Here is a 17,602-nt window from a genome sequence, read left to right as displayed (position 1 = left end):
TGGGGAAGAGGGGCAGGGAGCGATCGCCCTGCTTCAGGCCTTGCGATAGCTCCAGTTGTGGCTGTTGCTGGTAGTTGGTGGCTCTTGTTTAGTCCAGCGCCAGGCATTAAACTGGTGTCAAAAAGATCTGGAAGAAGCTGAATTTTTGGGATGGGGGAGATGAATAAAGAAGGTGTGTGAACGGTGAAGTATGTAGAAAATGAGCAGTGACTCCTAATGTTTCTTTTCTTTTTTTTTTTTTTTTAATTTCTGGTGTTGAATCTTGTAACATCACAGTCTTCCTTATGTTTTTTTTTTTGTTTGTTTGTTTTTTTTTTTTTTTTGGTAATTGAGTATTTTTAGTTTTCTCCTGCTCTTTTATTTCTTTTTTAAAATGTTCTTAAATCCCCAATTGCTGGGCAGATCTGTATGCAGATGGAGCGATTAAATTTCAAAGCTTAAAAAGGCATACTGAAACTATTAAACCAGGCTCTGAGGTAAAAGCAACTTGATCTAGCAGTGGGGGCAGATACCACCTGATAATATAGGTATCTTTGTTAACAACTCTGTACTTTATGACAGTAAAAAGAAGATAGTAATTATTGCCTTGGCATGATAGTAAGTTTGTAAATCTCTATGCAAACTAACTTTGAAGCAGTTAACTGCTACATAATTTAGTAAACTTGGTCAAACACATCATCATCATTCACATGAATTTCATTCCTACTCTGGATTTAAGTATCTAGCAAAATGCTGTGCGCTTGAACACCATAAGCTGCTAAATGCAAATAACCTTGAAATTAATGATAATTATATTTATGAAGCTACTAGTTAGCTGTAGTACAGTGTAGGCCTTTTCTTTGCCTTGAAACTAACTGATCCAGATTTACAGTGCTCATTTTAATACAAAATGAGCTGAAATAGTTTAAATGTCTTTACGTAGTGCAGCAGATAAACATGAGAGCAGTTTTCAGGACTACAGAAATGTGAACTCCTTTTGTTCTCTGATCATAACAATAATATATCTTAGATCTATGGTGACAATGAAAAAGCAAATGCTGTGATATTCATCCTCAAAACATACACTATATTCTATGTTTTCTGTACGACAGGAAATGAAAAATAATAGGGTTATTTAAAAGGTAATAGTGACTATCCAGTGATTGCTTTTTATGCCACTTCTTTAAGCTATGGCAAATTTTTATAGTATTATAAAAATAGAAGAAATTATTATGTAGTAACTGTAAAGGTTAACAAAGAAGCTACACTTACACCTCTTGTACAGAAGTGTTCTGGAACATAAGTTGCTTTTGAAAGTAATTGTAAGAGCTCAGAATAATTGTGAACTATTGAAAAGTTTAAAATTTGTGCACAATTTTGGTTGTTGTTTTAATTTTTTTTTCCGGTTGAGCAGAATAGAATGATACTGTAAGGCTTTCATCACGGCCTGATATGAAAGTTCAGGGATTGCTTTCATATATTTTTCTATATAAGCCTGTGTGTGCTCAACAAAGCTACTTTGAAAATGCACAGTTGCTTTGGAAGTTCTAACAAATGAAGTTTAATGAAAGATGTAATTGTAACTTATAATATCTTTGTGAAGTAAATATAAGGAATTGCAAGAGAGGCTGTTTACACACAGGCTGCAATGCTTTAACTATAGCAGTACATAATATTTAATGTGAATGCAAATTTATTAGCGTTGCAATAGCGTAGTGTATTTATCCTGACCGAACTAATTGCCATGTGAAAAGGGAGAGATTAACATATGCAGACCTGTGTTCATAAAAGACATTGCACGGATGTAACTGTGCTACAAAATTTAACTTTTATAAAGGTTAATCAAAAGTTACATTTTCAGTATTCTGTCTTCAGACCAAACCTTAATGTACAAAAATTTGTGTGTGCATGCAAAAAGTGTACATCACTTAGTTCTACATCACCGACTGAAAGAGAGTACATTCATCCTTTGAAAATATAGAACTTTTTTGGCAGGGAGAAATGGACAAGTGTTTTAAGTAATGTAATCTCTTTCTATAAGTGCAAGTAGGAAATAATTTTATTTGGTGCTATTCTTTCCCTGCAATTTTTGTGCAATTGAATGGGATGTTATCTTTTGGGGAGAACGCTTTAGAGAATATTACTTAAAACAAACATATTAAAAAAAAACCCATTATACTATCCGAAAACCTTTAGCCTAGTTTACTTCCTTTTGCAAGCAATTTAGGTCTAGAGAAAGCAATGACTTTTTTTTAATTCTACATCTGATGACGTTCAGCATAAAAATGACAAAGCCCAACTGCGGAGTAGTCCGTTTTGATTGCTTTTGAGTCTTCTGCAGGGCAGCAGAAAGGAAGGAAAAACATTTGGTGGAGATAACAGCAAAACCCACGTATTTTATCACTGCAGCAGACGTGTTATCTCACATGCGTCAGGTCATAATCAGTTTGAGGCTATGTTGGATTGCCATTAGCGAGAGCCACTGCTTGAGAGCTGTTTTCTCTTGTTGGTATCCAGTTAGTTCAGCTCAGTGTGCTAGCAGAGCAATTACTAAAGCATCAAAATGAGAGCTGACATCTTTGTGATGTGTCTTAGCTATTGTGTGTGTTAAATTCAAAAAAAAAAAAATCAAAGTAGAAACTTTTCACTAGAGTGAAGGTTGTGCAGTATTTTTCGAGAAGGAACATCTTATTCATTGTCAAGCAATATTAACAGGAAATATCTGGTAAAATTGAGACTTCTGCTGTTGTAAGACTGGTCAAGTATAAATTCTATTAAATATAATCACTTAGGATGGTGTAGAGGATCTAAAACAAGTTCTCGCCATTACTTTCAGTTTTTCTTGATTTGTCTTGATATTGAAGGGTGGAAAGTAGTAAGAAAAACATTTTTGTGTGTGCATGCATGTGGTTTTTTTTCTTTTTCTTTTTCTTTTTTTACGTCTTTGTTAGGCTTAAATTGAACATCAGATGATGAGCATAGTATCTTTTAAGTGCTCCATTACTATACGTATGTGAAAAGCTGACCTCTTGCTAAATTGAATAAAATACATCTTAATGAAAAAAGTAATTTAAAAAATGCAGGTTTTGGTTGGAATGGGTGCGTGACGAAGCCCTGCATGCATGCACATTCTTTAAGGATGGCTTTATACACTGGAAAGAGCCTAAAACATAGTCAATCATGTAACAATACCTTTTGCAATGCTGAATGCTCTTTGCTCTTATTAAATTTATTTTTAAGCTGCTTTTGTCTTTTAAGCACCAGGACTTTATATAATAATATCTATAAACATGAACAGACTCCTAAACAAAGCAGCGCATCTTTTTTTTTCCTTGTTAATATCTTTCTATATTGTGGAAGACATCTAAAAATGCCAGGGAGCCTGTCTGTTAGCTGAAGCTTACAAATGCACTTGAAATCTTGCTTAACTCTGAATTTTCACTTAATCTAGTTATAGTGTGCAAGCTGTGTAAAGCTAGGTGGTGCTTTCAGCAGTAGTTCTTCAGTGTGTTGTCACCATCCTCCCCTCCTCCCTCCAATTTCTCAGACCCCACAGGAACTTTGCTTTACTGAGATAAATCAATGTCCAATTCCTAAAATTATTCCAGTTTTTGTACAACAGTCAACACCAAGAGACACCAAGCAGGCTTTTCTTTACCCGGTGTGTGTGTTGGGGGTAAAGCAGGGAGGAAGTGTACAGAGATGTGTCCCTATGCAGCTCCCATAACACCAGAACCTTTCTCAGGTTAAGCTCTGTAAGTGAGTAGCTTTTCACAACTTGAAGGGTTTATATCAGATATAATATAGCGAAGAGGTAGCAACTAGAGTTGCCTGTTCTGCTACATCTACGTAACAGAGTCTTTCAAGTGCATTTTAGTCTCAGTGTAGTTGGAGCAACTCCTGCTATTTTCTTTCAAACCTTACATTATTTTTATCTTTTTTGCCCCCCTTAAATCAGAACTGGATCTGAGTGATTAATCTGAAGTATACAGTGAACTCAAACTGAGCAGGAACAATCTGAGTTTCACTTGAACCTGGCCTGAAAAAGACCAAAATAGGTTAGGCTCCCTGCTTACAGCTGTGACACAAAGGATCCAGAAAGCATTTCAGTATTTCCTGCAAATACAGCTTTTTGAAAGCAAGTCTTGTGGTTGAACAACCACTTGGTGTTGGCAGTATGGTGACTACTGAGTTTATCAGTGAACGTGGCTGATTTTATTGAAATGTTTTAATCAAGGAAGGATGAATCACTGAGCTCTTGTTCAAGACAAGATCTAATCTGGTGTCATATCTCCTCAGCCAAAAATATTGCCAAAACTTTTATATCATCTTTGGTAGCAATGTTGCACACTTCCATCAAGCTTCTTTCACAGAGTAAGTCGTGGTAGTGGGGAAGATGAGCGCAGCAGAGACGCTGCAAGGCAATGTCCAGCAACTGCTGTGGGGAATGAAGCACCTTGTTGGCTTTTTTTTTTTCACGATTACCTATCTCTTTATACTACTTTTGCTTGTTTTCTTTAGAAATGACACTAAAATATCCTAGACAGTTTCTTTAGCATTTTAAAAGACACTCAGTTCATTGCAAATTCAAAATTCCGTCTTTTCCTTTCCGTACTTCGAGCTCTGCAGCCTCCGACTTGGCCGTATGTCGCGGGGATGCCCTGCGCAGCTCTCAGTCCAGAGCTGCTGCTCACAGCTGATGTCAAACTCTGCAGCCAGTCTGCAACGGCAATATTGACTGCTTCGACTCACAGCCCCCGTGGGCATCACGAGTAGGGAAGGGGACAGAAGACACCTTTAACTGTCTTGGTGGCTGAAGGCGGGTAGGGGAGAGGTAGGGCATTATGTCCCACCGTTAAGGGATTACTAGCTCAGTTGGGTAGGACAGTTCATAAACAAAATTTTTCACACGTTTGGAAGCCCTTTTACTTTTTAAAGGCATTATTTTTATTTTAAAGGTCCTTCATATGCCTCCTGAGTGTTTTTGCCATTATCTAAATCCCGGGCGACCATGACTCTAAAATGTTCAGTCAAGAAAATCTTCTCAGTAGTACAATTGTGGGAGGAACAGAGATCCCAGCAGCTCTGGAGGGGAGGAGAGAAAGAGAAACTGCAACTTAAAACAAAACAAAACAAAAAAAAAAAACAAACACACACACAAAAAAAACCCACCCAGGTTTCTCTAAAGGATGTTTCTGTAAAGGATCCTGAGAGAGGAAAGAAGGGCTGAAATGTCAAGAGTCCACAAAATTAAGGGTGGATGAAAGGCCATTTTCCTACTGAAAGATATTGGAACATCTCAGAATTCAAAGCAGTATTTAATTCTTTAATTAAAAAAATCTTAACTGCCTTCAGTCATTAACAATATCTGGAAAATGTAAGTTTCTTCAAATGAGAAATTCAGCATTAATATGGTAATGGTGGAATCTAGAGTTTTCTTTTTTAAAAATGTCTTTGTGGGCCAGTTGTGGGAATTTACAAATAATGAATGTAAGCTTTTAGTCTAATTAGTAGTGTGCAGAATTGTCAAAATAAAATCCTGGAGCACATGGTAATAAGTGAAAACGTGCTGTCCAGCTTATCTGTATAAATAAATAAAAAAGTAGTCAATCTTTCATTAGTTGATTTAACTGTACTGCATGACCTAACTTGGATGTGCTAATACTAGTCTTCTGGTTGTGCTTCCTGAGCAATGTCCCACTCGCAAAAATCCAGTCTCTTTCACACATGAGATATTTGAGTTTATCCTGAAAGCAGATGCAGCTTTGTGCGAGAAGCTTAACGGGTGACTCAAAATAGAGAGCGGTGCTACGTAGTACGCTAGCCGCATACGCAACTTTCTGACCATTTGTTCTGGTGGAAAATTATAAGCAAATTAGGTATCTTGCAAGCTTTGGGAGGAATCTTGATCCTCAGCATAGAGTGATCTGTGAGGTGGCCCATGAGCCAGATCTCCCCTTGAGCAGCTATAACACACCCCTGCAGAACTGCTGCCTTGGTGGCTCGTGTGCGCAGGGCGAAATGAGATCCCTGTGGTTATAGGGTCCAACCCAATGTCTTGCAAATTTTTATGAGCTTAGAGGGGGGGAAAATTTGTCTTATCTAAATTTTACAAAAAAATCTTATTCCGAGTGGTAGTACTGCTTTTAAATCCAGGTCTGGGCTTAAGCGGCGAGGCATCACAAGACGGTGTCGCTGCAGTTCGCCTGTGGCTTGTTCAAGCTTTGTCTCCTTGAATTGCTGCATTGGGTCTGAAACTGGAGCAGGAGCATTTCCTCTGCGTGTATCCCACTGTCCAGATCAGCATGCGTAAAAATAAAAAGCAGTCTTGTTTGTGAACTAGTAGGTATTTGAAACCATTCTCCTTTATTCTTCCTACAGATAAGGAATCAAGATGAACTTTTTGGTTCATAAGCTAATAGCTTGATTTGGTAAAATACAGCAACTGTGCCTTCCATATGCCTTGCTATGTACACTAGAAATTAACTATTTTTAATGGAAATGATGCAAAAGCCTCACTTGCCAGTTTACTGGTCCCAAGTGCATTTTGACAGAAATTCAGTATACTTACTTTCTAGAGAAGGAATGTGACCCTTTGTATTTATCAGAGCTGCTCATTAAGGAGTAAGTAAATTAGATAATAGAAATAAATGTAGGAAAAGATGGCTTAAAGTGCATGTTTAGTAAGCTTTATTCAGATGGTCATAACTATTTGCTAGGTACTTTGAGGAATCAGCCTCGAACAACTTCCTGAAGACGGAGAAGATTACTTAAATGAGTGACATTTTGCTGTGCAGTCGGGAGATCTGCTCAGACTGCAGCCCCTCTTGCAGGGCAAGCTGTGCTGGGGGCTTCATCTGCTACATCACCTGTTACACAGCAAGGGGAACTCACCCCACCTCGTGCTAAAGACCCTGCTGCTGCTTTTTTCCCCTCAACTACGTAACGTGAACCCAGAGTTAAGGGTGGTTTGGCCTGTAAACCTGTTTTTTCTTTTTCTTTTTTCTTTTTATTTTTATGTATTTTTTTTCACTAGAAGAGCATTAGAAACATTGATTCATTCTGTTGTGATCAGGCATTAACTATTTAAAACTACTTGAGGGGGCGGAATTCGTAAACTGGAGAGTGTGTGTGCACGCGTGTGGCATTTTGGAGTGTTTTGCCTATTTTTTCTAGTCTCAGAGTACACAAGACACCTCTTCCTCCTGCCCAGTAAATTCAGTGTATGAACAGCAGTTTTGCATTTGGTATAGAAGTCTATTTGCTTCTATGGCTGTTCAGAGCAAGACACTTTACACACACACGTTTTGGTTGTTTCAGTTGTTTTTTTTCCCCCCCACTCTATGACGTTAACCACAGTCCACAATTTTCTTTTTTTCCCCTCCCTTTTAAAATTTATTTAAATATTTCTTCTCCAGCTCTCCGTATCTCATGTTAAGTTTGTGCCGTCGGTGAACTCTGCTTTGGAAATGACTGTCCTTTTTCTGCTCAGCACTTAGGAGCTGAGGGAGAAAAGGGGTTATTTCAGCGAGGGGCTTTGCAGGATGGCTGCACGCGTGGCTGTCGGGAGTGTGGGAGCATGAGCCCTGCTGCTGCGCCGGAGAGGGATGTTAACGTATGCCACAACTGTGCTCTTGGCGTAACTTGCCAAGACTTTTTCCAGGTTACTAATATAGTAACGCCTACTTGGAATGGAAGTAGTGAATAAGCACTTGCCCTTTACAGGTTACGTAAAGTGGGAAAGGTAGACGACTTATTTTCTATCCCATAGGTATTAAATTCAAACAATTGAATGGACTAAAATTGTCAATGTTCGTTTGATCGTTTCAAATAGTTTAACTATTTTTTTAATAGAAAGTTATTTTAAAAAGGCTTTGTACTGGGTGTTTGTTTTTTAAGGCACTGACGCATGTGGTTCATATGGCTGCTGAAATGGAATTTTATGTGGAGTTATATATGTGGAATATTATGTTGAGGACTGGTAATTCAAAGAGGAGACAGCAGCCCGGGGTGGGGGGGGATGCTGAGAGGGGTCTGTGAAGGGCATGAATATTCTGGCGATGTAGAAGTACAGTCTCTTAGATACTTGTTTCTCTCTTTCAAAGAGTTAAGTCTTTTGAGACACCTATGAGAGATGACTTAAGAGACAAAAAGATTAGCAACTGTAAGAAAGTGTGGTACTTTATTGGTTTTGGCTTTATAAATGTTCTCTCTTGTTTTTTAAAATCCTTACCCTTAAGGGGGCTGGGAGTCTTATGTGCATTTGTCTTTGCTAAATGTCACATAAAGCATGTAATGAGATTGTGGCATAATATGTTTATTTAACCCAGAAAGGTATAGAGAGCCAGTTTTTGAGACCCTTTTAATCCAAGAGGATTTTGATAGCTTGAGGAAAAAGGGATGTCTATGAAGAAGTGGAAGGAGGCTATGTGTAAAGAGGGAGAAGGCTGAAATTGCTGTTTCCCCTCCCCGAGATGTGTTTAGCATTGCTGCAGATGTGTGGCGGGTTCCCTGGGGTCGTGGGCACGGGAGGCCCTCCGCCTGCTTCGTCGGTGTTTGCATACAGGAGACTTCGCTTTTAAAAGATTACCAAGGTGGCTTTTAGTAAATTATTCGTGTTACTCTACCTCACCCCTTCCGTCCCGGCACGTACGTGTAGCACAGACATGCCGCTCTCCCAGTGACGGAGCGCGATGGCACCTCCTCGCTTCGCCCGCTTTTCCCGGTTTGAGGGGCGCGCGCAGCCCCAACGCCGAATAGCCACGGCAGCGTCCGCACCTGCTAACGTGCAGCCCTCAGCAGGGGCTTGAAGCAGTGGAGCCCAGGTACCTCCATCAGAGCCGAGAGCAGGATCGGGATGTATGCAGTTCCCCTTGGGGGAAGTAAGCCTTACCTGATGGCTAGAGACAACCCCGATGCAGAAGCTGGGAAGATACTGGTTCCCCTTTCCCCAATAAAAGCTGTCCTTCAGCTGTCTGAAGGACAGAAAGGAGCGCATGTATCTGTTCACGTGTTGTGGGCTGCAGGTAGCTTTCAAAAACTTCCATATGATACAGAGCAAAATCCTTCCCATAATTCCTGAAAACTTCCCCTCCCAGGTGATTACTATTAGTGATATGTATTTATATTGACTGAAATGAATTAAAAAAAATGCTTAAAGTGGAAAAGCTTCATAAGCAAGGCTTACATGAATTGGCAGTGATTTTATAAGGACTTATTAAAACTTTTGGTGAATTATTGAATAAATGGATCTATGGTAATAAAGCAGTTATAGACAAGCCTAAGACTCTCTCTCTCTCTCTCTCTCTCTCTCTCTCTCTCTCTATGTATATATATATATATATATATATATATAAATACTTCATGTGTTCATGCAGCCCAGGATGTGGTAATGCTGGACGCTTTGCACTCGTTGCATCTTGCTGAAGGAAATGGGGTCATAAGGGGGATGGAAGACACCCTAAAAAGAGCTGGTAGTGTCTGAGATGGACGGAGAGTATTTCCGGGGATGTGCTCCCACGTTTTTTCCCCTCTTCCCGTCCCCCGTGTAGCGTACAGAGCTGTGTTTACGCGCAGACACGTGCTGTCGGAAGCCAAAAGCCGGCCGGTGCGGCGGACGGAGATCTGCCCCTCGCTCCTTGCTTGCGGTTGGTTTGGGACGCCTGGGTTCGGGCACTCGCAGAGCAGGTACCGGGGAGGAGCGACCCCCCTCCCCGTGCACCAGCTGTCCCTGCGGGCCCTGCGCCCCTCGCGGGGAGGACGGCGGGGAGGGAAAGGGAGCGCAAGCTGCATGGATTCACGCGTAACTTTCAGATACGATGATATTTTGCTTTTCAAGAGAGCTGATGCTAATGGAAATAAATGCCTCCGAGGGGCTCGTCACCTTTTACCTTACTCGGCTTGCATGTTGCTCCCTTCCTGGCCACACAAAGTTTTGTCTGTTTTTTCCTTTTTCTTTTCTTTTTTTCTTTTTCTGCTTGCTAATTGTAACACAGCCATAATGTTTAAAAAAAAAAAGTTTTTAAAAAAAATCTTATGTGTAAGTAAGGACTAGATTTAGAACTTATGCATTGGGTGACTAAAATTGGATTGACTGCAGTGCAGCCCAGCATCTGATCGTGGTGTAAGTAGTTTTAAATGAAATGCTTCCTAGAGTTTTTCTCGTGTTTTTTTAAAGTGACCTTTCAGTTTTGTACAATAGGTGTCTCACTATTGCCATGAACTGAGGTGCGCAGAGGGCCTGCACCCGTTTTGTACTTAGTGTCTCATTTTCTTTTACTCTTCACATATGTGTTAGAGGAAGTAGTAATTTGAAGGTGGCATTTCATCCTTGCTTCTCACCCTTTTCTCCCTTTCAGGACACTCAAGTTATTTCTGTGCTCTCAATCTCGGCCGGCAAAGTTTTTAATTGCATCAGTCTTTTCAGCCACTCAAAGCCATGGGGAAAGAAAAAAGGAGTTGTTTTATGTCCTTTATTGTTGAGTGAATATAAGAATATATCTAGACTTTTTAGGGAGGAGGGGGTCCATCTTTTGCATGTTGGGAGGTAATACTGAAGCCATGGAGGATTTTCTCCTGAAATGAAATATAAGCGGGAAACTTGGGTATGTGCTTCTGGAAGGGACTTTTCCCCCTTCTTTCTCACCATACCCGTTGCTCAGAAGCAGCGTTTGTTGTTTATTCTGGGTGGTGGCGAGCTGCGGAGAGCCCCCTGGTAGGTAGGAGGTATGCTGTCGGGGCTGTCGCGTGCTCCCGTCCCTCAACCACGAGTGGCACTGCTTGCTCTGAAACTCATGAATTTTAATTTGAATCTACAAGTGTGAGGGACTAATGGCATGACATTTGAAGCACACTGAATATAGAGTATTGAGTGCCAATTTTGTGGTTTGGGATTGTTACCCGTTAAAGTTCCCAGTATTTTTAATATTAGAAGAACATCTCCTTTATCTTTTCTACTTCAGGGCCAAACTTTCCAATTTCAGGTTGCAGTGTGAGGTTATTTTGATATTTCAGCACAGTTTTTTGTTAATTTAGAGTGGTTGTTTCATAGCAGTATCACTCTTTGAGATTACACTTTAAGGGAAATTTTTGCAGGCTTAGAGGAATTTCTTTTCCCCCTCTCGCAGTGAAGCAGTTCCTCACTCTTCCTTTGTTTTATTGGAAATAAAGGCTTAAAAGGGGCTGTGGGAGGTTCCAGTTTTTGTTCTACCTTCAGGCCTCCTTGCGTGATCGAATGACGAAATAGCTCTCACTTGCTTGAGAAGGGTTGAAAAAAGCTAACAAGGGCTGTGTAACTGAGACCCGTTCATGTTTACCCCCCTCCCCCCTTTTTCTTTTTTTGAGAAAACGCATTTGTTCTTGATCTTGTGGCCACCATAGCATTGGAGGTAGAAACTATTAGCGAGGAGAACTTTGGGCAAAAAAATCTTTCTGCATTAAGCATCTAGTTGCATCCATTTCCTTGGAGAAAAGCATTTCAAGATGTAACGTTCATTGCCGGTCCGAGCGTGTGGGTGGCGGCGTTAGGGGAAAGGAGAGTGTTTTAAAAGGAACCAAGAGGGAAAATGAAAGCCTTCGATTTTATTGCTAGACAGGAGCATCTCTAAAACCTGTTTTGTCGCAAGATTTTACTGGCCTGTGTAAGTTTAACAAACTTCTATTGCGTTATAAGAAGTCCTTAAAATTTGAAGGGTTTTTCTTGTGAGAGGTCAGTATTGAGCAGTTAAAATAGTAAAACTCTGTGTTTGAACACAAGACCTCTATTTCAGCTGTTTTTGCTGAACCAAAATGCACTTGTGGCCTTCCTGGCTTGATCAGTATGTATCTCCCCCTTCTCTCTCCCCCAGTTCAGAGCTTATGGTCTCTTACAAGAGTAGCCAAACTGACCCAACCAGCGCGCACTACCTGAGCCCAGCTGCAACTGCGTTAATCTACACATTCTTGAAAATCCCAAGGGTTTTGTGGCATCTCTGGCATTTATTTGTTCCCCCACTTTGGGGGAAGGGAGGAGACAAAGGACTCGGCTGCCAAGGCAGGCAGCGCGCTGCCAGGCTTCGCAGCAGCGCTTCAAAGGGGAAAATTTATTTACTAGATAAGCCACAACTGGTGTAGATTGGTGGTGGTAGTGGTGGGAATACAATGAATTTGCTGATTTCTACCCCTTCCCCCCCATTGCAGAGATAAGGAACCTTTTCCATGCAAATGTTAAAGTGTAGTCCTGTAGGTTAATGAACAGCTTAATCTCTAAACAAATGCATGCATCCATTTTCTATTCCTTTTTTGTGTGTGTGAAAAAGAACAGGCTCTTGCAGTATCCTTTTGGTGAATTTAAAAAAAGTAGGGGTAAGAGGGAATAGCCAATAAAAACATATGAGATTATTACACCCATTTATAGTGCAGAAAGTTAGATAGTCTAGAGCTGAAAGCTTAAATCAAAAGTCTTCAAGTAGAGACTCCATGACATGTAACAGCTGTCAAATATGTAACGAGTATTACTGTACCAGCTCTTTGGACTTCATGGTTTTGACCTGATGTTCCCTCCTGGTGATTTGTTGTTTTTGAGCTGTGGATTTAGTTTTGTCCCTCTTAGTAGGAAAGATACTTAAATGTGGAGACTGTCATGTGTAGTCTTATCTTGTAATGATTGTTTTTTGCTTTTTTTTTTTTTTATAACTATTTTCTTCAATTCATCTGCAGGAGTCGGAAACTTCAGATCAGAAATATCCCGCCTCACTTGCAGTGGGAGGTAGGAAATCACTTTTAAAATTAAGACATCCATATTTAAAGCTGTGTATTTCTGTTTCTCTCTTCATCCACAAGCCTCTATCCCTTCCCCCACCTCTCGCTTGCTTTTCACACACCACCCGTTCTGTGCCGGGGAAAAATCCTTTGGAAGAGGGAACAATAGAGCCTTCTGAGCAATTCAGATAACTGCCTTCCCTTCTGCTCTCTGACTTAACCATAAAAAATGCTGAAATGGGTTCTTTGGTGAATGCTGACTTCCTGATGCCGTCACTCTCTTTGACTGAAAGCTTGTCCATGTCAGACCTGGCTGGTGTAAGAGCTCAGTAAACTTAATGCAAGTCCAGATTTAAATACTTGGCCAAAACCTCCTCAGAAGCAGAAATGTAATACTGATTCTTCCTCTTTTTATTTTTATTTTTTTCCCTCTTTGCTCTTCTGCAGTGGTGGCATAATGGCAAATTATTTGCTCATACTGTTACGTTTACTGGCTCTCACTAATTTATTCTATACCCACAGCTTGTGGTGCACAAATAGGTCTGTTCTCACAACAGCCCATCTACTCCATCTTCTTTATTGTTTCCTACCTTGCATGTGTATAAAACACTGTTTCCATATCTTTGTAGTGGTAAGACATCTTTTTGTAGAGGGAGGTTGGGGGGATGGAGGGGTTGAAGATAAAGCTCTGAGTAGGATTGGTTTACCTACCTCATCTGACTTCCTATCTGAAGCTCCTTCATTTGCAGTGTCTGTTTGTTTTTGTTCTTTCCTCACTTAGAAGAAAAATGGAGCTATTGCTCTGTCCGATTAGGCTGTCAACCACAGGGTTTCTGTAAGATATCAAAAACACCACTTCTCATTGCCGAAGTCTGTCCTTCTGGTGTGTACTATCAACACAAGAATTTCCTCTGCACTTACACCTTTTGAGGGGACTCAGTTGAATAGTATCCACCTATCCTAGTTTTATACTAATAGCTTTTATGCCAAATTCTGAACCACTTTTTGTCAAGCTCTTGGCACTAGATTTTAACTCTCAGGGGAGAGTATTAGTAGATATGATTGAAGATGACTGATTTGGATGTTAAGTGGGCTTTTTTGGTTTGCTTTTCTGTGCAAACTTCAGTAGCTTCTGAGGGTTTTGAATAGGAAGGAGTGAGTATCAGAGCAGAGACATGTGATTCAGAAAAGTGTGAATAAACACTGATGTAAGTACTGGTGAAGAGAGTGCATCAAAATGATCCTGCATGTTTCTGAATGCTCATCCCTCCTTACATGTTTGTAGTTATTACTGTATATATGTTGCAGGTTTCTGCTCTGTTTTCCCTCTGTTTCCTGATTTTTTTTTTTTTCTATTTATTTATTTTTAACGATTTCAGTTTCCTTCTCTATTACTGCAGTGTCTGTGGTGCTGTCTGGGCTCAGGGGAGGAATGTTCCCTCTGCCTTACCTTCTAAAAACACTGTTTTCCTAGTTCCCAAGCAAGAATTAAAATTGTCCCTGTGAACATCAACTCAGCCATGCCTCACTTTCCTGAAGTTCCTCTTACATACCTTACTCTTTTTGTCTGGGCACAGTTTAAAGTGATGCTGGCCAAAATAACTTTTACAATGCTTTTGGGATCCCTTGTGATAATAGGGATGCTTGCCAAATATGGTTTGTACACAAACTTGCTAAAATTTTTCTCTCTAAATGGTAGCAGTCTGTCACTTTTGCACTAAGCAGGTAAGTTCTGTGTGGTCTTAAAGAGAAGTCCTGATGACAAAATAATGGCAACTGGTGATTAAATTCACTAGAGAATTATCTTAGGTCAAGCTTGCTTTACACTCTAGTGTCTTCCTTTAGTGTTAAAAGACCTTGCAAGAGCTTCCTCTGAGCTCTGAAAGGAAGTTTCACATGGTTCCTCCTTAAAACAAGCTTTTCTTGCAGCCAGTTGCTTGGTAGGGAGAGTAAAAGTTTATACAGACAGAGAGGGATTTATATTAGAGCAACATTCTTGCATAATGTTTTCTGAGAGGATGCTGTGCGTGTGTGGTAGCTGAAGCAATTTTACTTCTTAAATAGTTTCTTATGGTCCCTCTGTGCCAATCTGGTTGCCTCATCACTCCTTTGTTAATTGGTTGAATCAAGACCGATGTCTTCTAATGTGTATAAAAACCCTTGAACCAAAATAAAAACAACTGATGAAAAAAGTCTCTGGGTTAGTTCAGTCTGTCAACTCTCCTGTATGTTGGATTTTGAAATACTAAATGTGCTCTGCAACACCTTTCTTACAGTGACGTGGGGAAATATGAAGAAAACTATTTGAAGAAAGATTAATGTTTTTGTGAGACCTCTTTCCTACTGCAGTCGTCATTACGAGGGTTACCTTGTCGTTCTCTACTGAAGTCTGTTCTTTAACTCTGTTGAAATAACTTATCTCTTGTTTTTTCCTTTTGCTGTTTTACAGAAGAAAAGTATTTTGTATAGGAAGCCTGCAAATGTGTCTCTAGCAGTGACATACATGGCTGGAGTTTGGTACCTGGCAGCCACTATTGTGGCATGCACATGGCCTGGTGGTGCCTGGGAGTTCAGGGCTTCTTAGGGTTGAAAACCAGTGTGGGTCTGTGCAGGCACCCAACAGAGAGGGTCTTGGCCTTATAACAAATAAACAAAAAATCACCCTCAAAACCTCTTTAAAATGAGTGCTTCTACAGTATTCTTTAATGCACTTGCTGTGTTTGGAGAAAGGAGATTCTTAATGAAGTTCAGGAAAGCACTAGGGGTGCTGGTCCCACAAGAATTTCATCTTTGCATCTATAGTGTAAAGTACAGTGTTCAACAGCAGCTCTCACTCCTGAGTGTTCCAGAGAATAGCTATTGCCTCCTGATTGATTTTCAGAAATGGAAAATATTCTGGGAATGAGTTGAAGCTTAATCTGAATGGAGAACACCTTGTGATGTATTAGTGGAAGAAAACGCCCTGGCGTTGATACATGGCTTTGTTCCCCATGTACATGACAGCTGACTTCTTATATTCACAAAATGAATGTAAGTAAATGAGTTTCCTGTGGAAACCTTGAAATTGTTTCACTGGTCTACCTCCTTGTGTTTGTAAGAGGTATGTGCACTTATTTAACAAAAAGCGTTAAGGACACCTTGACTTCCCTTTGAAGTGGTTATCCTGAAGACATGCACATGCAAGGTAGGACACTTGACTCATGAAGTTACTCCATATAGACTGAGAAATACATAGTGGGTGTAAATGACAGTAGAACAAGGAGCATTAATTAATAAGACTTCTCCTAAACTAATTACACAAATTTAGATACTAATTATTCATTTTTCTGGCTGCCCTTTGGAGATAAATATATACCAGCTAGTTTCCTTCCTGTAGGTCTAGGAAGTTACTGAATAAAATACTAGCTTTTGCAGCCAGCAATTGGACTTGTATTGGTCTCCTCTGGGTAGTGTAAGAGCACACTATATATTTATCAGACCATCATGATATGGGTAAAATAGGTAAGATAACTCTTTTAGATGATATTTAGGGGGTAAGTGCTAGAAGAGAAGCAGATAATCACCTGCTATAATCTGCTGAGTTACTGCACTGAAACGAGATGACGTGGTTTCTATCCTGAAGAGTTTGCTCTCAAAGTGCGGCTATAAAAGATAAAATTGTCCGACGTTCTTTGAAGCATTCAAGGTTAAGTTAGTACAGAACTTGCTTGGTAATTAATGTGAACTTCACTCCTCCTCCTTGTAGTAGTGGATTTCTGGCAAGGTTCTGCCAGTTTCTGTAATTGGGGATTGTGTACTCTTGTATTCTTGCCTCTGTTGGAAGAGACTGGAGGTGGAGGGAAAGCAGCATCCCTCTAAACTAGGAAAATTTAATACTTGCCTCAGACTTACACTGGAATCTGTATAGCTAGGGGCTTTTCTGGGATCACATTCTCTACTCATCCAGGAGCCTGTTTGCATTTTCCCCTTCCCTCACTGGAATGTTTGAGTACTCTGGATCAATGCCCATGTTCCATAAAAGCATTATTATCTTTTCTGGAATGCACCTTCTTCCCTTTCTTATACTTGCATATAAAATGCATATAGAGCTGCTTATATCAATATAGTAATTTGAAAGGCATGTGCATTAAAAGATTTATTTTTAATAAAGCAAAGAAGTTTCTCACAAGGTTAGTTGGATGAAGGAAACCCACAAATATTTAGTGCACTTAGTGACAGGGAGTGGGTATCTTTTTTCCCCCTTTTTTATTTACTTTCTTCTTCTTACTCAGCAAACATGAAATCCAGATTTGATATTAAGAATTATGGCAGATGCAGGATTTCCCATACCTCCTTTTCCCATTCATCACACAGACAGGTGTTGTCTCTTTCAGTGGAGATGCCCAATGGCTTTATGGTCTCTGCAGAAATGTATAAAGAACTCTTGCTTAAATTGCAGTCTCTTGCACAGGAAAATTCTGTTTTGACTCCTAATATTTTGCAACTATGAGTAATCTTCTACTTAGCTTGTGAGGATTCAGCACTGGAGGTGTATTTTTAAGACAAAACTATGTAGTACCTCCTGCAGAAGGAGATCTAGGTGAAGTGATTTTAAACTGAAGTATCTAGAGTTTGTTTCTCATCCAACATGATGGGAATACGTGCAAGGTTGGCTATGTTCTTTTGCTGGGAATGAACAGTTATGTGAAATGTTGCTTGTGTTTGCTTTTAAAGCATTTTAAAACTAGCTTCCTCAGTGTAGAAGATGCTTCAAGAAACTTTCAAGTATTTTTTTCCATATTTAGTGAATAAAGTGCTAAAGATACTTCAGGACACAGGTGGTGCTAGAAACAGCATTTTGCTGGCTCAGCAGTAAGGTAGCTTTTGAAGAGTTCTCACTTACCTT

The 17,602-nt window shown here is 40.0% G+C and overlaps 1 protein-coding gene across 1 annotated transcript in view; it reads left to right on the top strand.

The window, feature by feature from the left end:
- IGF2BP3 (insulin like growth factor 2 mRNA binding protein 3) overlaps nucleotides 1–17,602 on the top strand; it is a 116,309-nt gene that overhangs the window by 12,248 nt on the left and 86,459 nt on the right. The window contains exon 4 of the mRNA XM_062567807.1: nucleotides 12,676–12,724. Within this exon, the coding sequence (XP_062423791.1) occupies nucleotides 12,676–12,724 (49 nt within the window). The remainder of the gene's footprint in view (nucleotides 1–12,675; nucleotides 12,725–17,602) is intronic.

Source organism: Rhea pennata, chromosome 2, assembly GCF_028389875.1.
Source record: "Rhea pennata isolate bPtePen1 chromosome 2, bPtePen1.pri, whole genome shotgun sequence".
Lineage (NCBI taxonomy): Eukaryota > Metazoa > Chordata > Aves > Rheiformes > Rheidae > Rhea > Rhea pennata.
This window is presented reverse-complemented; position numbering and strand designations above follow the sequence as displayed.